At 41.8% G+C, this 22,396-nt stretch overlaps 1 protein-coding gene and 1 long non-coding RNA gene across 5 annotated transcripts in view; one reads left to right on the top strand and one right to left on the bottom strand.

Moving 5' to 3' along the window:
* The window catches only part of Cntnap4 (contactin associated protein-like 4), a 312,910-nt gene extending 310,924 nt beyond the window's left edge, over positions 1-1,986 (bottom strand). For 3 of the 4 annotated variants that reach the window (XM_006530730.2, XM_030243313.1, XM_006530729.4), the window contains exon 1: positions 1,559-1,986. Coding sequence is in view for 1 of the 4 variants with exons in the window: in NM_130457.2 (NP_569724.2) it covers positions 1,559-1,649 (91 nt within the window). In the remaining 3 variants the exon portion in view is untranslated. The remainder of the gene's footprint in view (positions 1-1,558) is intronic. The other variant, NM_130457.2, reaches the window with a different exon arrangement.
* Positions 1,987-2,208: 222 nt separating this feature from the next.
* Positions 2,209-17,167, top strand: Gm26994 (predicted gene, 26994). Its single transcript, NR_132433.1, has 6 exons — positions 2,209-2,321; positions 3,493-3,594; positions 3,786-3,899; positions 7,673-7,848; positions 15,577-15,750; positions 16,276-17,167. It is a non-coding gene; the product is annotated as a predicted gene, 26994 (long non-coding RNA).
* Positions 17,168-22,396: the final 5,229 nt, after the last annotated feature.

Below are 22,396 nucleotides of genomic sequence, written 5' to 3'. Positions count from 1 at the left end.
TATTAATAAACTGCAAAAAGATGTGCAGGCAAGGCATAGGGAAGACAAACTGGGTTAGGCCAGCATGAAGCTCTGCCCAACTCAAGGGAAGAGCTTGTGTGCTTCGCATCGCAACAGTGACCTCTAGTGCTCCCTCTCTGATGAACCCCTGCAGCTGCAGAAGGAATTACACCTTTGCCACAGAACTTCAACTGAGCGGGTAGGTGGGTTCAGGTCTGCTGTGTATCATCCTTGTTTGTTTATTTGCTACAGCGCTTGTCAAGGCCATCACCCACAGGACCCTCTAAGATTTTGGCTAGGTGAAACTATACATATTTTACTGATTTAATGGGATTCCCACACATTCGATTTGAAATTGAATGGGAAGCACAGTCCAGCCTAGGAGTGAAGTTCTCTCCTTTGCCTTTGCAGAGTGGCAGGTAAATTCTGACATTAAATGAGCTCCTGAAAAATCATCAGTGGGTGGACACGAGCTCGTGGCAGTGAGTTCCCTGTGCCTTTCCCTCGTGAGGACTCTACAGTTAAGGCAAAAGAGGGTCTATGGCAAAGAGAGTTACCAATGTCTTGTCTCTCAAACCTAAAGCTGTCAGTAAGGCAGGTCCCATCCATTCCTGAGCAGGACTTATAACCCTTTCTTGTAAAGCAGAGAAAGAAATAGAAAGTTGTGTGTTTGCTTGGCTGTTTTTATCATACATAAAAAGAGGAAATTCTTCTATCTAAAGAATCTAAACCAAATATAAACTTTTAAAACTTTTCCTATTTCCAATGGCAAGCTGACGAAAGAGTTGGGCCAGGGTATTTTGGATGATATTTAAATTAAGCAACGAGACCATAACAAATGTTCCTCGAATCAATGAACTCAGCACTAAGACAATCAATCACAAATACATGAAGTTGAAAATTCAACCACTAGAGAACACTACTTAAGCGGGTGGTGGGGGAGGGGGAAGTCACCTGCACATTTCCCTTTAAGGGAGATGTAGGGATGGGTACCCATCCAGGAGTGCTCTTCTGCCTGAGGACACAGCTCTCCAGTGCTGAGCTGTGCCTCCACCAGTTCTGCCTGCCCCTGCCCGCGAAGTCTGCAGTATGTCTCAGCTATTAGCCTGCACCATTTCAGAGATGCAGCCAGCCACTGCTAAATCGCAAACTTCAGAAATCTCAGCTAATGCAGCAGAATATCAAGTCTGCGGGTTGTTTTCCTGGTAGACAAATAATCCCAATGAAATTTAATGACCTCAAGACAGGCGCAATGGAAGACGTTCCCGGGCTGGTCCCCCGATTAAGATGCTAATTTAATGTTTTACTAGAAGTTGAGTCTTCTCAATGAATATTCAAAGAGAGTGAAATTCTGCTAGTAAAAAAAAAAAAATCCAAATAACATATTGCATATTTTGACCAGACCAAGAGGAACCCGATCATATTTGCACAATTTCCCTGTAGTGCTTTTCCTAGCCCCGCAGCGATTCCAGTTGAAAAGATTAATCGTGAAAACAACAGAATCAAAGTTTTGCGCGGAGCCCCCCTGCAAGTTTTAAATCATTTGCTGTGTACTTACATGAATTCCCAGCTTCCACTCTGTTCCAATTTTGAGTAGACAACAGAAGTAACATCTTGAGAACAGCTCCAGCGACAGATCCCATATTCATAATTTTTGAGCTCCCCAAAATATCTCGAGTGGCTCTCAGAGCGCTGGAGACAGGTTCTCCTCAGTCCTTCACCCAGCACTGACTGGGTCTTCAGTATCTCTAGCTCTCTGGATCTCTTTCCTCCCCCTCCCTCCTCTCACGCGCGCGCTCTCTCCTCCTCCTCTCCCTCCTCCCTCCTCCCTTGCTCCTCCTTCCTTCTCTCTCTCCCTCTCCTCTCTCTCTTTCTCTCTCTCTTTCTTCCCCACCCTCCTTCTCCCCTGCCCTCAGTACTGGTTCCTCACAGAAAAGCAACCAGCTTCTGTCCTAACAAGCTTACACACTGCTGCCGAGGCCACGCCCACTCCTCGCACCGGTCTTAGAAATTTGCCCCAGCATCCTTCCTCCTCCAAAAAGCACAGCAGCAGCCAGCAGCTTTCTGAGCTCCGCAGCGGCTGCAGGTGATGGAAGCTGGACCTGGAGGCGCTGCCCGCTGCCCGCTGCTCCTGGCCTCCTCGGGGCTCCCTCCCCTCCCCTCTATTCTCCAATAAGCTTTAACCCATTTTGTGCCCTGCCACCCTTTGGGGTGAGGAAAGCAGCCAGGCAAGGAAGCCTTCTGATTTTCCGCAGGTCTTGTATTTGGCAGTACCAACCAACATAGTGAGCTATTTCCTGATTGCCCGGGAGTGTATCCAGGTAAAACTGCATTATGTTTCAAAACAAAAGCATAAAATAAGACAGAAATAACGAAGCAAGCGTTGGTGAATTGTAGCTAAAACTGTCCTCCGGGAAAACGCGTGCTGTTTTTCTCTGTTTCTATAAAACTATTGCCTTGTGCTCCGGTGCCAGGATTTTATTACGGAAATTCCTCACATGGGAACAGACATTCCTGCTTGGCAGATATTTAAAAATCATCTGATAATAGTCTGCGAGAAATTAACATTTCTTATTTTAGTTGGTGCTTCAGGAATACAAATCCACCCATGAAGAGTTCTCTGAGTAGACTGAGTTTTATGAAAGCATCCTTCTGGAAATAGGCAGCATTCCATAATCATGTTTCTTAATAGTAATTCCCAGAGGGCCCAAAATGGAAAATTATGGAATACTGAAAAAGGGAACCCCCTCCCATATGTGTGTGCGTGCACACACACGTGAGTGCACACACAGGTACACACTCACGCGCACACATTCACACACTGACAGGAATACATACTCACTTATACACACTCACAGGCACACATGCATGCACATATACATGTGCACACACATGCATACACTCACACACATATGCACACACTTATACATACTCACAGACATACAAATGGGTGCAACACACACTCAGAAAATCAACAACTACAGAGAATATTCTTCCAGTGGCCACTCCCTGGGCACTATTGCTTGTGTAGAATATTAAAGCACTCAAATGATAAAGTTAAGACCCCATACAGAGCGGCACATCACATGGTGTCAGAGAGGGTAAATCATCTCTTTAAAATAAATGTCAAGACGTCTTCCTGCTGATTTCCTGGGCGTCATCAAGGCAGGAATCCAGGAGCTCTCAAGCAACATCTTGGTGTTTGGAACCAGAGGCAGCCTTGCTGGGCTATGAAAAAGGGGGTGGGGTGAGAGAACCATCCATAAACAAAGCATAATTATTTAGCTCTTGACTTCAAACAAAGCCAAATGGATAGTTTTGTTTTTCCTATTTTGCAGGTGGAAAACCAAGAACAGAGAAGAGAATGATGTGCAGGATCATTGAGTTAGGAAGGAAAGAGGAAGCTAGACTGAGTTTTGTTTTTGTTTTGTTTGTTTTGTTTTGTTTTTTGGGGGGCTAGGGGGGCTCTGATTCTACCAATTTCATCCTCAGCCTTGCTGCCCCCATATCAGGGTTCACAGTACCCAGACTAACTCCTGCAACAACAACAAAAAAAAAACCCAGTCCTTCAAACCAGCATCAGTGAAAAGAAAGGTAAGGTCTAGATGTTTGCTGTGCTCCTACACCTAAATGCCTGGCTTTTGCTTTCTGGTCATAAAATATCAAGGAAAAACAGCTATGCATTAACGATCTATATTAGTAAGTATTGGGGGGCAGTGATTTCATTGCACACAAGCTATCTGCCACCTATTATCTAATTAAATTCTCAAATCAATATTTTGAAGGAAATGTGCTGTGCCTACAGAAGGGAGAGACTGGACCTTCTAGCCCTCAGTGAGACTGAGCCCTCAGTGAGACTGAGCTGTCCAGGGTACTAAAAAAAAGAAAGATGGAAAAACGTGAGTACAAAGGAAACATTGGGGAATGTAGTACAGTTGATAAAGTACTTACCTAGAAGGCACAGAGTCCTAGGTTTGACCACCCACACTATATAAACTATGTATGGTGGTACATGCCTGTAATCCCAGCAGTTGGGAGATTGAGATAGAAGGATGAGAAAGTCAAGATCACCCTCAGCCACATAGCAACTTTGAAGTGATTCTAGGCTATTTAAGACTGTCTCAACAAGGAGGAAAGGAAGGAAGGAAGGAAGGAAGGAAGGAAGGAAGGAAGGGAGGGAGGGAGGGAGGGAGGGAGGGAGGGAGGGAGGGAGGGAGGGAGGAAGGAAGGAAGGAAGGAAGGAAGGAAGGAAGGGATATGGACTTGACATTCTGGTCTATAGGCCTATAAAATTGTTGCCTTGGCTTTCCAGAAGGAAGTATTATCATCCTATTAAGCTTATCATGGTTTGCAGAAAACAAATGAGGAAATTTAAAGATTAGTATTGGATGAAAATAGGAATACACACACACACATATTATATATATACACACATATATAATTGAAAACTTAAGTCAACCTGAGCCTGACAGCACAGGCCCAGACCCCAATCATTCCAGAGGCTAAAGTAGGAGGACTTCAAATTCAAGGTCTCCCCCAGGCAATAAAACAAGTTTAAAGCCAGTCTGGCTGACTCAGTAAGACCTTATCTCAAAAATAAAAGGTGGAGAGGCTGGAGTAATGGCTCAGTGGTTAAGAGTACTTCCTGCTCTTGAAAAAGACCTGAGTTCAGTTTCCAGCACACACTTGGAAGCTCACAACCATGCCTAAGCCCAGTTCTAGGAAAGCTGATGCCCTCTTATAATGGTATCTGTGGATTCTGCACGCAATTGGTGCATATACATCTATGCAAGCAAAATGTGCATATACGTAAAACAAAAATAAATAAATCTTTAAAAAAATGAATAGCAAGATGGCTAGTGAGTAAGAGCATTTGCCTCTTCCAAGCCTGGTGACTTAAATTCAGTCCTCAGATCCCAAATGGTAGAAGGAGGGAATTAACTTCACAAGTTGTCCAATTGTCGTCTGACCTGTAAACATGTGCTGTGGCTTTTGCACACATATTCATATAACACACACACACACAGAGACAGAGACAGAGAGACAGAGACAGAGACAGACAGAGACAGAGACAGAGTAAATAAATAAGTATAAAATGTTCTTTCAGAAAATAAAATATACACTAAAAATAAAATCTGGGTATGTAGCTCAGTGCCTAGCAAGCAGGAGGCCCTAGGTTCAGTTCTCAGTGTGAAATATCTTAGGTGCTATTCAAGAGAGACCTTTCACACTGATAGACCAATTTCTTGAAAGCTTGTGCAGATTGGAAAGCACTGTCATTTCGAGTCCCTGTAAAGCCCTTTACTGTCTATTGACCACGGAAGGAGAGAGCTTATACATGGGAAATAGAGAAACCTAAATGTGAATGTATCTCCCACTACCATTTTGATGAAATATCTTGATGGCATTAGTTTTTGGTTTCCTTATTGGCAAAAGCAAAAGGAAAACACACACACACACACACACACACACACACACACACACACACACACACATATATATATATGAAATCATTGGTGTGCTTTCCTTGAGGGGCTGGGAAGGTCCACAACGGTGTCCTATGGAAAGACAGAGAATGTGGTAGCTGCCCAGTCCATAAAGCTGGACACCTTGGGCCCAGCTCTGGGGGCCTGGAGAGCTGCTTGTATTAAGTCACACAGAAAGGCTACAGCAGCTGGAGTCTGATGGCCAGTGAACAAAAGAAGCATCACTCAGTCAGAGTGGACTGAGTCCTGCTGGTAGACACGCACCCACTTCTCCAACAACACCCCATCACTCAGAGCACCAGTCCACTAGGTATTGCCTCCCACACTCAGGGCAAGCCTTTTTCTCCCAGTCATAGCCCCACACATTAGTTCTTTTAGGAAGGAGCTCCATAGACATGCAGAGATGCATTTCATGGGTCTTTGACATCTGCTAGTCCAGATGTCAACCATCCCAATGGTTCAGTTGTGTTTAATATCACCTACACTCACATCGTCATCCAACAGGTCTCTCAAGAGTGTGTTCATCTTGCAGAGCCAAACTTCTGTAGTCATCAAATACCAATCCCTCCACTCGCTAGCCCTTAGTAATCATCTTTCTGTTCTATGTTGAGTTACAGAGATAGTTCAAATATACAGAATCACAGGATGTGCCCTTCATAATGTCTCAGAGTTCATCACATTGTACCAAGTGACAAATGTCCTTTAAAAAAAAAAACATGATATTCCATTGTGCATATAAGCCACATTTTCTTTCTTCCTTTATGGGGCAATGCGCGTTACAATGCTTCTATGTTTTGGCTATTGTGAATAATGCTGAAATGAAAGAATACTTGCAAGTATCTCTTCGACATCCTTTGAAATATATAACCAGAAGTATAATTGATGGATGGCATGTAAATTCTGCTTTTGATTTTTGTGTGTGCATGTGTGTGTGTGTGTGTGTGTGTGTGTGTGTGTGTGCAGTTGTATGTGTCTGTATGTCTCTCTTGGTGTCTGTATGTCTCTTTGTGTGTGTAGGTTTGTGAGTGTGTGTAGGTGTGTCTTTATGTCTCTCTGTGTATGTAGGAGTGTGTGTGTGTATATGTGTGTGTGTCTGTGTGTCTGTGTGTGTGTGTGTGTGTGCCTGTGTGTATGTGCAGGTGTTTTAGTGTTTGTGGAGGCCTGATGTTGAGGTTATGTGTCTTCCTCAATTGCTTTCCACCTTTCTTTTTTTGAGGTAAGGTACCTTACGGAACCTAGAGCTCACTGACTTGACAGAGCTATCTATCAAACTCCAATATTTCCCTGTCCCCACCTTCCCAATGCTAAGATTACAGGCATGCCCCACTGTGTCTGGTTCTTGACATAAGTGCTATTGATCCAGACTCAGGTCTTCATGCCTGGACAGCAGGCACTTTATCAACTCGGCCATCTCCAGCCTCTCTATTTGTTTAAGGAACTTCTACACTGCTGATAAGTATTCTGATCTCCTAATGTATGCTCCCTTGTCTATGAATAGCGGCTTCCTCTTTATTCTAGTCACTGTCCTTGTCCATGACTTGTTAACAGTCTTATTATGCCACTGGTTTGGCTCATTGTTCTTGGATAACACTAGTTGAGGTTCCTGACTTTGCATGTATACTTTTCACCTCAGATTTAGGAGACCTGGGGCCCATTATTTTATCCGATATTCTCTTTCTCCCTTTTCATTCCGAAGCCCTGTGATCTGTTTTCTCTGCCTTGACTTTTCTGTACCCTTTGGTTTTTTCTTACAGCTTTCTAGCATGAGTGTTTGGGGTGCCCTGCCTTCAAGTGTGTTCATTCTGTCCTCCTCTGTCAGTCACCCCGGCCCTACAGCTCTGGATCTTCTACTTCCGGGTCTCTTCTCCGCAGCTCGTCTCTCGTTCCCACCATCAGTCACCTCCCACTGTTTTCCCTGTTTGATTTTTCTCTCCTGACTCTCTGAATTCACTGAACAGCCTTGTGAAGATTATTTTAAATCATTTGTGTAGCAATTCCTGTGTTTTGCATGGTATTGGGGTTTTTGTTTGTTTTTGTTTTGTTTTGTTTTAATGTTAGTTTCTGGAGTTTGGTTCTGTTGTTTTGATGGGAGTGTGTTTTCCTGTTATGTCTCGCTGTCTTCTGTTGGGGACATGGGTATTTAAAAGTCAGCCACGTCTACAGTCGCATGATTTTGTTTCATACAGAAACGTTTCGCTAGTCAGTCATCAGCGCTACAGACTGGGAGCAGCTCAAGCCTTTCATGAGAGTTCTTCCTTTGGGGGTTTGTGTGTGTCATCTCATTAGAGGAGTTTGCCAGCTCCTACATCGGCAGTCCTCCCGTAGACACGCTGCAGTGTAATAGACAGACTCTGATATTATGGTAAGTGGATCAGCTCCCTTCTCATTGCCTCTCACCTGGTTCTTCTTGGGGTTTAGATTCAGAAAAGACAGAAACTTCCCCCAGAGAGTGATTGGGAGGTAAGAATTTCCTCCTGATCGCACTGCACTGCACTCAGAGAAGGGCTCTGATGAGTGAGATTCGTTTCCATTCAGAGGGCTTCACTCTTTCCCAGGCTGCGGGAGCCTCTTACCTGGTTTTTAGAATTTTCATCAGACAAACTGGGAATGTATCATGATTAAGTTGATACGTCTGAGGGAGGGAGGGAGTCTGAGGCTTTCTATTTTACCATCTCGCCAATGTTATTTCTCAAAATTGATAGTTTGTTTTTGATTAATTAAAAAATATAACACAAACAATAATTTTTGGCCAAAAGACCCCTCTCAAATCTACGTATAGTGCTTACAAACATTGTTTCCCCGCCTATAACCATTGAGCATACAGAATTAAACATGGGGCTGAAGAGCTAACTCAGGCATTAAGAGTGAGCACCGATCTTCAGAGAACTAGGGTTGCTTCTCAAAAGCTGTCTGGAACAACTGCAGGTAACTCCAGATCCGGGGAGTCTGTCACCCTCTCTGGTTTTCATGGGTACCTTTCACTCACGTGTACATATCCCATGGTTAAATAAACATATACATGATTAAAAATTCCAATAAATCTTTTCAAAAACAGGCATGGTTGCTGTTGTTGTGTTTAGTCAACCTTTGGCAGGATCAATATTTTATAAAAGTGTTTACTTTTATTGTTTCATATTTCTAATCAAGAGACTTGTTCTGTAACATACATTCATTTTTTTTTTTACTAGCAGTTTTATGTTGCCCCGAGTGTTACTATTTTTCCTTGTAATCACTGTTAAAAGTAGGGACTGCTGTGTTGCTAATGCATATAGTAAATTTTGAAACATTACAAACAATTAAGCTCTAGCAGTGTGTCTTTTCTATTTATAGCTCACCTGATACAACCCTCTGAGATTTAATTGACGGTTGAGATAAAAATTATTGGTCATGCCAGATACTCCTCTAAGACATATAGTAGTAATAAAAGACACTGAACTGGAAAGATGGCTCAGTGGTTAAGAGTACCTCCTACAGTTTCAGAGGACCCAAGCTTGGTTCCCAGCACCCACATCAGGCAGCCTGCACTCACCTGTAACACCAGCCCTGAGATCCAACACTTCTGACCTCCAAAGTACCTACACTCATGGGTACACACCCGCACCCTGATACCTATCCATGCACATAATTAAGACAATAAAAAATAAGTCTTTTAAAATGCTACACTTATTTGGTGGATGTTGTCTCTTATGACATTTGAATGTTTATCAGCTTTAAATAAGCTCTTAGTCCTAAAGGTTTTATAATTACTGAAAAATTACAAGGAGAGTGAACCCTCCTTTCAGAGACTGAAACCCTCTTTTGTATGTACATTCTCATGATGATCATTGACATCGCCCATCATTTTGATACACTTGCTACCACAGCTACGAGGACCCGTAGATGTCAACTAAGGTCTATCCAGATGCTCTTCATTTTTACTGGAGACATTTTCTCTGCTGTAGAAATCCATTCTGAGTCCATGTCATATTTAATGCTCATGTCTTCTTAGGGTCCTCTCATCTAGGACAATTCCTCAAACTCCTAATGTCGGATCGTTTTGACAGTTAGTGGGTATTGATCGGCTACTCGGCACATTTCTCTGATGGGAACTGTCTGTTGTTTTCCCTTCATCAAGTGAGGGAGGACTCTTCATTTTGTGGAGGAAGACCACAGAAGCGGGTGCCGAGCTATCACACCATGTCAAGGATGCTCACAGACATGGCGACTTAATATTAATGATGCTGATCCTGATCCTGACCTCTTCAGGGAGGCAGTGTTTTTCGGATCCCTCCACTGTAAAATGGTACCTCCTCTTTCTTTCTTCTGTCTTCTTTGGCAAAACTGGCTATATGGACTCCAGACTTAAAAGAATGAGAAATTATGTACCTCCTACTTGAGGATAGAGGATGGGTATAAATCATGTGGGAGTCTTCCTCATGGCAGATTTGTGTGTTCCCCTGCGTTTACTTATTCATTTGACAATGTGAACTGATAGACATTTATTTTATCCATTGGCTTGTGATTCAGTATCGCTTTATTTCGTATGTTATTATGGTATTACTTTTTTATTTTACAGTATCATTTTTCTCTCTGAGAGTTGTCATCCCCAAACATCTAAAGCATTGGTTTTTTGATGAATGGAGGACATTGTATGAATTTTGCATTGTTGGTGGCTCTACATTTTTATGCATACAAACCTTGAGTTGCAGTTGAGGGGTGCAGTTATTACTTGGAAGCAGAATGATATATTCAAGCCTGGCTTTTATGATTTTGTTACACAGGTTTAGAGTTATCTTTAACACAACGCTAATTACTACTTGCTCCTGAGGGGAGGCATTCCCGAGTGGCCTAGATACCTGTAGGTCTTTCCTATCTGACTGATAAGAGTGGCAGTGCTCCCAGCCCTGTGGCAACCCTCTAGAATAGCTTTTATCGAGTGCTTGCAGCCTTTGTTTCTTTACATACCTGTACTGGTTAGTACTCTAGTGGTTATCGAAAGAATACTCCATTAAGTGTTCAAGGTTCTCTCCCTGTGACCTTCTCTAACCTCTTGTTCTCTCTCTTTTCAATTATATTGCCTGTCTCCTTGTAAAGAAATAGACCCATTTCCACAACTCAAAGAATGCATAAAATTGGGTCTGTGTTTCTCCTCCTGTACCAGGGCTGGCAGCTGTGCACAGGCAGTAAGCTATGGAAACCATAGGTCACTTTGTTTCTCATCTTTTAGAGATCATTGAGTTATATGTAGGATCTTAAAACCCATGATTGAAGGGACTCTTCCTGCTATTTTATTTATTTCAGTTAAGAACCCAAATCTGACTCTTGTCCCTCTATAGATGATGGAAGTATAAAAGTTAATAGTGTCACACTCTCGAATTATCTGTACAATGAACAAGGCATAGTGTGAAAAATCTTCTTTCTAAATTATGTCCTGCAACAAAATTTACTTCATTATGAGAGATCGAAACTTTTTCCTTGGGTATTTCTTTAAGGTAAATGATTGGATATGCTATGAATAGTTTTACCTAACTTAACATCTTACAGTATTCACAGGAAAGTGGGATTCCTTCTATGATCATACTTGATTGAGATGTTTTTGTTGACACAGAAACAATAAATCTGACTCAAGTTCTAGGCAAATTTCACACATAAAAACAGTAAGTACACAAAATCGGGGTGCTATTTCTAGAATAAGAAAATAAACCTTATCGTTCCCCCAAGCTGTTTTACGTTTATTTAGCATAAGACAAAGCACAGAACTCCTTAACCGTGCTTAAAACCCAAGTATACTGAATAAGAGAGGTCAGTCTAGATCCCCCTCATCTGAACATCACGAATTTGGCCACTTTGCATGGGACTGACCAAGATGTATGGCAGGGGAGAAATTACCTGATTCGGGATGGCTTGATGGAAGAAGAAAAACAACATAAAAGGAGGGGGGGGCAGTGCTAAGAGTGAATACTGAGCATAGAGGACCTGGGTTTGGTGCTAGCACCCATGTAGGATGATGGTTTATAACTGACTGTAGCCCCAGCTTCAGGGAACTCAATGCCCTCTTCTGCTCTCACAGCATACACAATCCTACACTCACACGTATACATCAATAAAAAGATAAATCTTTTAAAAGAAATAGAGTGTAGTTGGGGAAAGGGAGCATGAAGAAGGGGATGGTTATGGAGAGAGGGTGTTTTTCACCTCCTGTTTTGTCTCGGTGAAATCTTAGAATACAGCATTGAGTTTTACTTCTCTGATAGAAAAAGCTTATCCCAGTAGGAATGCACAGCGTTAGAAAATATCACACTTAGACTGGTGATGTCTTTATAGTGAAGTGATTTAAGAAGAAGGGAACACAGCTACTATCCAAAACAAAGAATTCAGTAGATAAGGACTTTGAAAATTCTTTTTGTATCTACAAGCATTTATGTGTTAGAACTTGAGACTGCCTCATGGTAAGTTTCCATTTCTTAGAATAATGATGCAGAAACAGTTTTGGCCTCAGGCAGGTCCAGGGAAATCAAATCCACCCACCACCTACATCTTTAGATGCACAACACACAGTGAGTTTCATGCCCAGCAGCCTGATGCGCCTTAAGGGAACAATTCTCCAAGACTCAGGTAGAAAACTACTGTTACAGAAGAGGGAGGGTGGCTGGGGTTAATCTCCTACAAGTAAAAGTGGCCATTACTTTCAGAAACACAGCAATGGTACCATCTTCCCAGGTGGAGGAAAGCGACAGACGGTTTTAGGGTCTTTTCTTAGAGACTAACTTGTATTCTATATGCTGTCTGGAAAGCTAGTCTTAAGAAGATGGCTGTGTGCGTGACATCATTTCATTTCTATGAACTGTTCAATACAATAAGTCATTAGCCACATTACAGAGAAAGTTGCTCAGTCATAATAGCCCCATAATAGCTCAACAGTGCCTATACCTTGTCACTACCATGTTGGACAAACCAGATAGATCATTTTCATAAAAAAGTACTGGTGCTGATGTCTCCATAGAAGAGTACTTGCCTCGTATGTGTGAGGCCCTAGGTTCAATCTCCAGAATTCATATTGCCCTTGTAGACTGCTTCTGAATATCATAATATGAGGATAATTGTCTGAGACTGTTAGTAAAACCCAATGAAAGCTTGATAAATGAGTTCAACCATCAAGTAAAAAAGGAAAGCAAGCTTTAAAAATTTCAAATATGCTAGTGATCATCATTCTAAATATATTTGGTATCTCCATGCATTTGGACCAAAAAAGAGGCTTAGCATACTCATCCTTAAATATCATAACATACAATACAGACGTTATATCTGCTACAGCACCACAGTAGAATGGTAAATATGACCTTTCAAAGTGTCTATTGTACGCCTGTCATAGTTTTAGACACTGTTACTTCAGATTAATTTTTGAATTAAAATATTTTGTTGTTAGAGTCTACCATATACATGCTATTTATTAGAGAAAATATTACAATGATATGAACCTTTTATAACTCAAAAGCCTTGCAAAAATGTTATTATTTAAGAAAACCTAAATTTCTTAGAAGAAACACTTTATTTAAATTATGCTGTAGTAATGCAAATATTATGTCATAATTCATACTGGTTGTCAGCTTGACAGAATTTAAATCACCTAGGAGATAAGTTTTTAGGCACATCTGGGAGAGCATCTCTACAGAGGTTTAACTCAGGTAGGAAGACCCACCATGACTGTGGCCCAAACTGAATAAAAGGAGAAAGTCAACTAAGCACCAGCTTTCACGGCCTTTTGATTCCTGACTGAACACCACATGACCAGCTAGCTCATGGTCTTGCTGCTGGGATTTCCCTGCCATGATGGCTTGTACCTGTAAACAGGGAACTAAAATAAACCATTTCTACTTTAGAGCTTCTTTCAGATAATCTGTCACAGAAATGAAACAGAAAATTGTTACCAGGAGTGGGGGTGTTGCTGCCATTAAACAAATCATGTGGTTCATAGTCTTTTGGAATTTATTTGTGGGAGGACGGTGGTAGAGTTTGAAACTGAAGTCTAGAGAATCCCTAAAAGGTTGTGCATAAGGTTTAGTAGGTTATTCTGATGGAGGCAAACACGGAGGCAGACAGCAGAGGTCTGGTCTGAGAGGTTTCAGAAGTGAATAGGATGCTGTTGGTAACTGGGCTAGAGTTCATTCATGTATAATTCTTAGAGAGTCTGGCTGCATTCTGTCTGCATCCTGTGAACTTGGAGGAAGCTGAATTCAAAAGTAGTGTTTTGTTTGGTGGAGGAAGTCCAGAGACAGCATTCAGGCTATGACATGACTACTGCTCTCTAATTTCATCTAGGTGTGCAATGAGAAAGCAGCAAGTGGACCAGAAAGATAGGAAAAAATGCACAGTTTGCTGAGAAAGAAAGGAAAAATGGGGTTAAAGTTACAAACAAAGCTTGTACTAAGAAAACACTGATGATCCCTAAGCATACTAGCACTGTTAAAGAGAAGCCTCCTGCTCCACATTAAGACAATGGAAAAGGTCCCTGGAGGGCAGGAGCCTACCTTTCAAAGATTCTAACTTGTGAAAAATGCAAATTTACTTGAAAGGAGAGAAACTGAACTGCAAACAGTGCCAGGGAGGTATTCTGCTCAAAAACACCTGCCTGCGAAAGTGTTTTCTCAATTTTGGCTGAAGACACAGAGAAACGTGGCAAAGGGGGACCATACTAAATCTCCAGATGGCAGCAGATCTTGGCAGAGTCATGCACTTGGTGCTGGTTTGGCAAGCATGCAAAATCCAAGCGTTCTGGAGGTCAGGAGGCTCACATTACAAGTCTGTGAAGTCACTGATAGCAGGCAACGTGTGGCAGCATCTGATGCCCTGCAATGGGAGGCTTGAGAGACCACTGCATGAAGGTGAATCTTGTGTTGTAGTAGAAACACTAGGGTGCTGGAGATGTCAAGACCAAGCAATGTGTATTAAGGATGGGAGAAAACATACAGTGGAGCAAGTCTAAAAGAGAGGCTATGCGTGCTTCAGACAGCAGAGCTGGGGTAGGGGTGGGGTTGTGCAAGGCTGTTGAGTCCAGGTCATTTTTCCACAGACCTCAGATCCCCAGCAATGGGAGCTGTTGCTCATGCGGTTGGACCCTTGCTTTGCCATGGTCTTCCTTGCTGGATTCCATCCCTCCTTCCGGGAACTGGAAAGTTCACTCTGTGATTTGTTCGTCGGAAGTATGTGACTTGTGCTTGGGTGTTATAGAGCCTGACAGTTCAGAGATTGCCTGGGAGAAAAAATATCAAAAAGGTTAAAATATTAGGAACATCTCAAGAGACATTAGATGTGTTTTGCACTGTGAGATGAACACAAGACTTCGAGGACCAGAGGTGGGATGGTTTGATTTGCACATGATGCATTTACATGTCCAGATGACAAGGAATGACCTTGTGCTGCTTAATCGTGGTTGTCAACTTGACACGGTTTACATCACCTAGGAGAGAAAGCCTCTGGTTCTGCGTATGAGGAGATCTCCAAACAGCTTTAACTGAAGGAGGAAGACCTACGTGAGTGAAGTCCTTGAGTGGAGAGGGCTACCGCTCCATGGCGTAGGATCACGTGCCTCATGAGAGACCATGTGACCAGCTAACTGATGAGTCTCTTTCCCTGGCATCATGGGTAGATGGTCTCCCCTCAAATGACACACCAAAATAAACCCTCCCATCCTCAACGTATTTGTCCAGTATTTCGTCACAGCAAGGAAAGTATCTAATAAATATTACCATTCTATTTTTTATAATGGTACTTTTTATTAAACTTCTTATTTTCTAAGGAGGTATAAAGTATGTGTCTCACCTGGCCCATATATCCAGGCTTTGTAAGATTACCCAAAGATTAGAAACTACAGGAAATTGTCCCTGGTTAGAGTAAGACAGGGGTTAGTAATATTAGCAAGAGCTTAAAACACTGGACTCCTTATGAAACATAGTTGGAGATGGCCATCAGCCATAACTGCCTTAGAACATGGATAGCCTCCACTGGTCCTTCCACTATTGAAACTTCCACTTACTTGAAGTCTCACCATTACCTGTCCATTGCTCTACCAGAAATCCCAAGAAAGCAGTAACTCCTCTCATCTCTCTATTAGAAATGGAGATTATGGGTGTGGAAAAATGTGACTTTCTGGAGTCCTCAACAGAACAACAAGTTAAGATGCAGGAATGTTATACAGAGCAAACTTCGGAGTGTCCAGCACAGTAAATAAGAGGTCCTACCTTCATGGGGTCGCTAGGCAACATGCATGCCAGCAAGCACCACTGTGGTAAGTTCTCAGCAAGGTGAAAAACCAGAGGTGAAACATAAACTAGAATCTAGGTGTTAGGATTTAATGAGTCAATATTTGGGCAGGAAAACAGATATCCAGAGAGAGGAAGTGACTCTTTTTGTTTGTTTGTTTTACGGTTCTGGGATTGTAGCTAGTGCCTTTTGCATCCGAGGCAATCACTCCACTGCTGTGCCTATCCCCCAGTTCTATTTTGTAGTTTTGTTTACACGTTATTCTAAAATGTAAATTTCAAAGACAGTTGAATTGGATAACATCCAAAGGCCTTACAAGTTATTGACAGGAAGGGAAATTTTTGGCAAGAAGCTGAAGTCAGACTTAATTTGAGCTTCTTCAAAAGTGGCATTTCTTTTGCAACATATCAATGAGAAACTTTTTAAAAGATGCCCCTCTTTAAGCTTAGCTAAGAACCTCTTGAATTCCCCCACACTACCTTAACAATTTTGTCTCTTTATACTTGAAATGGTCACTAATTCGCTCCCCTTCTCTCTTTCTCTTTTTAAGAAGGTTTACCTGCAGCATCGGGTAGATTGCCTCAATGGGAAGCCGCGGTTAAATTCCACTGAGGCTGCACTTTGAAGAAGCATAATAAATTTGTGGTAGTGCTGTCTCCCCTGCGAGGAATACGCCTCGATAGCTGGCATTCACATTCTCTTTCTCAAATTGCTTCTAAAAGCATTATTCTGTCCGGAATGACAGAAATCCCTGAGGTTGCCGGATCAGGTCTGGAAACCACCTTGGGATTCAGACACCAGGAGAGGTGACCTTGAGTCCACGGTTGGCTATGAGCATGGAAACCCTTGGGGACTTTATCCGTAAAGTAAGAAGACTCGAATAGATGATTTGAAAGGCTCCTTTCAGCTCAGATAAGGTAAAATGTTTTGAAAAAGCTTTCTAAGATGTTAGAGTCAAAAACGTATGTGAGAGAATGCATTATGGAATTTGCTCTCAGTGTATTCTACTTAAAATGTCAGTATTCTCTCTGTACTTTGGGATGTCTGTTTATTGTGTTATATTTTTAATGGAAGCTATAAAATATTGGGTGACATATATTATACTACACATTAGACTTATGGGTCATAGAGAAACGTCTTGATAAAGAAGGCAACGGATACACTCAGGTGAAAAGCCATCTTAACTAGGGTCTTCTGTTCTTTGTGGTACATCAGGAGCAAGGAAATATTGGAATAAACCCTGCTGACTAACTCCAGACTATTCTGTATCTGCATAGCATTGACATACATATTAGTGGTTTTATCTATATATTTTTCAATCAGATACTTAGAACAAGATTTGTAAAAGTCTTCCGTTCACAACTCTCTGTCACCACAAATTGTCATGTACCTTGCCATTTTTAATTTCGTCTCCTTTTTAATTAAAACATGAATTGTTACTCAGTTTTTCCCTGTTTGGGCTTATTTTTGAAGTTATAAAACGACCTTATCTGGGGCTGAAGTGATGACTGGGCAAGTAAGAGCATTTGGTTTTGGTATACTGACAGAGAGCTGGGGTTCAGTCCCCAGTACTAACATGGTGGCTGTGGTGGTTTGAATAAAAATGGCCTCCACTGGCCTATAGGGAGTGACCCGATTAGTAAGTGTGATGGTTTGTATGTGCTCGGTCCAGGGAGTGGCACTATTTGGAGGTGTGGCTCTGTTGGAGTGGATGTGGTCCTGTTGCAGTAGGTGTGTCACTGTGGGTGTGGGCTTTAAGACTCTCACCCTAGCTGCCTGGAAGTCAGTAAGCTGCTAGCAGCCTTCAGATTAAGATGTAGAACTCTCAGCTCCTCCTGCATCGTACCTGCCTGGACGCTGCCATGTTCCTGCCTTGATGATAATGGACTGAACCTCTGAATCCCAAGTAAGTGTTGTCCTTATAAGAGTTGCCTTGAACATGGTGTCTGTTCACAGCAATAAAGCCCTAAGACAGGAGTTGTGGCCTTGTTGGCATGGGTGTGACCTCACTGGAGGAAGTGTGTCATTGTAGGGGTGAGCTCTAAGGCTTCAGAAGCTTAAGCTAGGCCTGATGGCTCATTGTCTGTTGCTACTACCTATGGTTCCAGATGTAGAACTCTCAGCTGCCTCTCTAGCTCCATGACTGCCTGCAAGCCACCATGCTTCCTGCCTTAATGATAACGGACTAAGCCTCTGAAATGTAAGCCAGAGCCAATTAAATGTTTTCCTTTATAAAAGTTGCTGTGGTTGAAGTGTCTCTTTGCGACAATAAAACACTAAAAGAGTGGTTCACAACTGCCTGCCTGTACCTACAGCTCCAGGGTAGCTAATACACTCTTCTAGCCTTCAGAGATGTGCCAACATACATGAACATATACATACAGACACACTCACACACATACACACATGCACACATTTACATAAATAAAAGTATAATAAGTCTTTAAATACAAAACAGCCTCTACTTCATCTAGAGACTGGTTTTTGTTGTTCTTCTTCTTCTTCTTACACACCAGGCTATTACGAAGAACAGCCTATGTTGTTCTGTTACTCTTGAGAATATACGCCATTCATTTTCTTTGTCATCTGTCATGGTGTGAATATGCTTGATCTATGGAGTGGCACTATTAGAAGGTGTGGCCCTGTTGGAGTAGGTGTGTCACTGTGGGTGTGGGCTTTAAGACCCTAATCCTAATTGCCTGAAAGTGAGTATTCTGCTAGCAGAGTTCACATGAAGATGTAGAACCCTCAGCTCATCCTGTACCATGCCTGCCTGGACACTGCCATGTTCCTGCCTTGATGATAATGGACTGAACCTCTGAACCTATAAGCCAACCCCAATTACATGTTGTCCTTATAAGAGTTGCCTTGGTCATGGTGTCTGTCCACAGCAGTAAAACCCTAAGACATTATCTATTGTGGGACTCTACTATAACTTGCTTCGAATTAATTCAGTTGCTTCCGGATTGCTTTTATTATAAACGTTACTCCTGTAATTGGCTTCTTTATGTCCTTTGAAGCAAGATGTAAATTTTTAACTAGCCATATAACCAGGGTTGGATTGTTGTGTGTGTAAATGTCCAGACTTAGATAACCAGGGATGGATTCCTGAGTGTGTAGATTCCAGATCTGTAAACTAACATGAAGATAGTCTTCAGCAAGGTTGGGCCAATTTAAATTGCTGCCAGTAATGAGTATAAAACACACTTCTCCACAGCCTCTCAAACACTCTGTGTCTCCCTCTCCTTCCAGTAGAATACACGAAATCCTGTGAGTCAGCCTTCTTGCATGTTTCTGACAACAGTGAGATTAAGCTTTGTTTTTTAGTTTCCTTTTGCTTTTTGTTTATTTCTCTTCTCAAGACAGGGTTTCTCCAAGTAGTTCTCACTGTCCTGTGTAGACCAGGCTGGCCTCCAACTCACAGAGATCCACCTGCCTCTGCCTTTGCTTCTCAGGTGCTAATATTAAAGGTATGCACTACTACACCTGGCTCAAAAGTAAACTTGTTTACAATACTTATTCACTCCAGTGCTTCCTTTTGGGGAGATGGCAATTCAAAGTTTTGTTCATGATCTAGTAGACAGTGCCCTGTGATTTTCTACTGTCCAGTTTGTTCCCTTATGAAATGGTACACTTTTTAAAATTATCAACGTTCTCCCGGTCTCTAGCACAGGTCCCCCCACCCCGCCCCCACCCCCGCCCCTTGGCCATTGGCTTATTCAGACACACTTGCCTTTGAGATCCTTGAACTTCCGTGGTGTCCTTTTAGCAAGTTTTTAAAACTAGTGTATAACATGAAATGCCTTGTTATAACACTTAATTCATGAAAATTGGTAAACTTAGCTCATTTGTACCCTCTCTTGCCCTCCCCCCTTCCCACATAAATGCTCCCCTTTCCCCCCCATAAATAATCTCCATTCTGACTTCAGGTCTATATAAACTTTAGAATCTCCCTCTTTAATTTCATGGGAAAATGTCTGGATTTTATTGCAGCAGCATCAAGCCTATAAATCAATTATCCATCAAGTGGGTATTTGCACTGTGGCCATAGATTACGTCTCCATTTATTAAGGTTTTGTTTAATGCATCCCAGCGAAGTTTTTAGACACCCACGCACAAAAGTTTAAAAAAAAATGAGTTATTTATATATCCATTCTGATTTTTTTCAACAAACTTGTAAATGGTTTGTTTCAACTATCCACATAAACACTTTCGTGGGTATAACTTCTAAATGTTTGTTGAGGGTGTATAGAAGAATTATTTGCCCTTTTGCATTGGTCCTGTCACCAGTTTAATGAAAGTGGGCTCCTTTTATGAACCTTTATTTATCTGCCTAATAACTCCCTGTTACATACAGTCACTATGGAGATGAAATGAGGAAAAAAAATTACTGCCGACACAAAACATCTTGCAGGCGTGTACTACCGAACCACTTATCATTCACTTTCCGTTGCTTTGATAAAGAGCCATGACCCAAAGCAACTGTGGAAGAAAGAGTTTGTTTTGGCTCACAGTTACAGGAGGATAAGTGTCTATCACGATGGGGAGGCACAGCAAGCAGCGCACATGGAGGTAGGACCCGGAAGGTGAGCGATCAGCCCCGCAAATGAAGCATGGAGAGGGAACTAGAAGCGGGAACACCGCTCTGAACCCTCCAAGGCCACCCCGAGGGACATGCTTCCTTCAGCCAGGATTCACCATCTCTTCAAATGGTGCCGCTGACCGGAAAACAAGTGTTCAAATACCTGAGGCTACGTGCAACATTTCTCACCGAAACCACCACACCTACCTTCATGAAGAAGATGGGAAAATAAACATGAGAGAGACACAGAAGAATAAGGCCATAGATAATGAATCCCGATGCCACTTTCCTTTATCAACGCTCTGATTTTTAAAATTTGGTATGGATTTATTGTCCTGTGTTAGGTTTAGTGCAACACGAAGTAGAGAGTTGCGTGTTTTTTATTTTAAAACCAGAGCAAACAGGGGACATCACTAAGAACCACAGTTGCCATATAACAACTTAATAGCTGCTAAAATGTTATTTAAAAAGAAATTTCATGATTCTTATATTTATTTCTTTTTAGGGAAAATTGATGACTTATTAATTTATGCTTTTAATGCACTTCCTCTATATATAATAAACGCTAAATCTGTTGGTAAAATTGAGCCGTAAGATTGCACATATTCCTTCTTTCTTTCTCTCTTTCCTTCATCTCCTCCTTTTTCTTCCCTCTTTGTTTTTCCTCTTATTCTTCCTGTATTTTCCTGTTTCATTTCTTCCCTTCCGACCCTCTCATCCATGACAACATTAAAACATGTCGAGTCTTGAATCATACTTTTACGGATAACATACAGATGGCATAGACACTGCATCAGAGCACTGACCCTTCATTACTCTCAAGACTTGAAAATGAAATGTCTTCTGCAGGCTTGTGTGTCTGAGGACTTAGTCCTCCTGGGGGGGGGGGCGCACTGTTTTGGGAAGCTCTGGATCTTTTAGGAGAAGGGAGGGAAAGAAGGCATTCATAGCAGAGGAAAGCTTAAAAGAGTTTGAGCTAAAGCATATCAAAAATAAGCTAATTTGTAAGTGTGTGTGTGTGTGTGTGTGTGTGTGTGTGTGTGTGTGTGTTTATGCATGCTTGCATGGCACACACACATCTTTCATGCTCGGATCAGAGGGAAGCTGGGTGAGGCTGGTAGCACGGTCCACATAGAGCTTAAAGCAAGGTAGAAGGAACTACATGCTACAGATGTCCTCCTGAAACGTAGGACGTAGATCACTGGAAGGTGGGGGCAGACCTTGAGTGTTAGACGCTACCTGTCAGCCTCCCTCCTTGAATGTAGAGATGAATCCAGCCACAGCTCAGCCTTGCTGTCAAGCCTCTTGCTTCTGTCTTGACTCTTTGCCTCCTTCAGTAGTCTGTGTCTATTTCATTGTGTGCCCACCTGTATGTTGTCCTGAAGAGCATTTTGTCACAACCACAAGAAAATTAACTTCAGTTACCTTTGCTCTGGGAGTTAAGACATCATGATAATGCCGTCTTAGATGAACTCATAACCTCATGTATATGAATGTCACATATCCAAAGTCTTACTGTCAGTTTGTGATAAAGATATGTTACACCCTAACAGGAATACCATTTTGAAATTTTAAATGTCTGTGCTATTATGATTATGCTATTTTAAAGACACACATTTAGAAAGATTTTTCTAACATAAATGTACAATATTCCCTGAGCTGGGGAAGAATGCCTACAATGATGTATGTCCTCTCTCATGAGGACAACCTGGCTTCAATAACTTGGAGTGAGGCTTTCATCTAAAGTTGTGGACACACATTCCTGAAAGGTAAGTATGCACCCAGACAAGCTAGATGTTTTGCAGATTTCTTCTTTTCTGTGGTTATTATCAAATGAGCTAATTTAAAGGCTAAATGACGGACAATCTAAATTGCTAACACCCACTCTTGAGTGGTGTCTCTTTTCTCTCCTCACAACTTTTCTCATCTTTTCCTCAAATCACAGCTATTTCTTGGAGGAAAATAAACACAATTCTTAGTAAATAAAACTCCAGACCAAAAAAAATTATTTAAACATACAATATTTGCAGTAGTAAAATACCACCGTTTGACATTTGACAAGGACAATCCTACTTTCTGAGAAATAAAT

Source organism: Mus musculus, chromosome 8, assembly GCF_000001635.26.
Source record: "Mus musculus strain C57BL/6J chromosome 8, GRCm38.p6 C57BL/6J".
Classification (NCBI taxonomy): Eukaryota; Metazoa; Chordata; class Mammalia; order Rodentia; family Muridae; genus Mus; species Mus musculus.
Note: the sequence above shows the minus strand (reverse complement) of the source record. Positions and strands in the feature narration are given on the sequence as shown.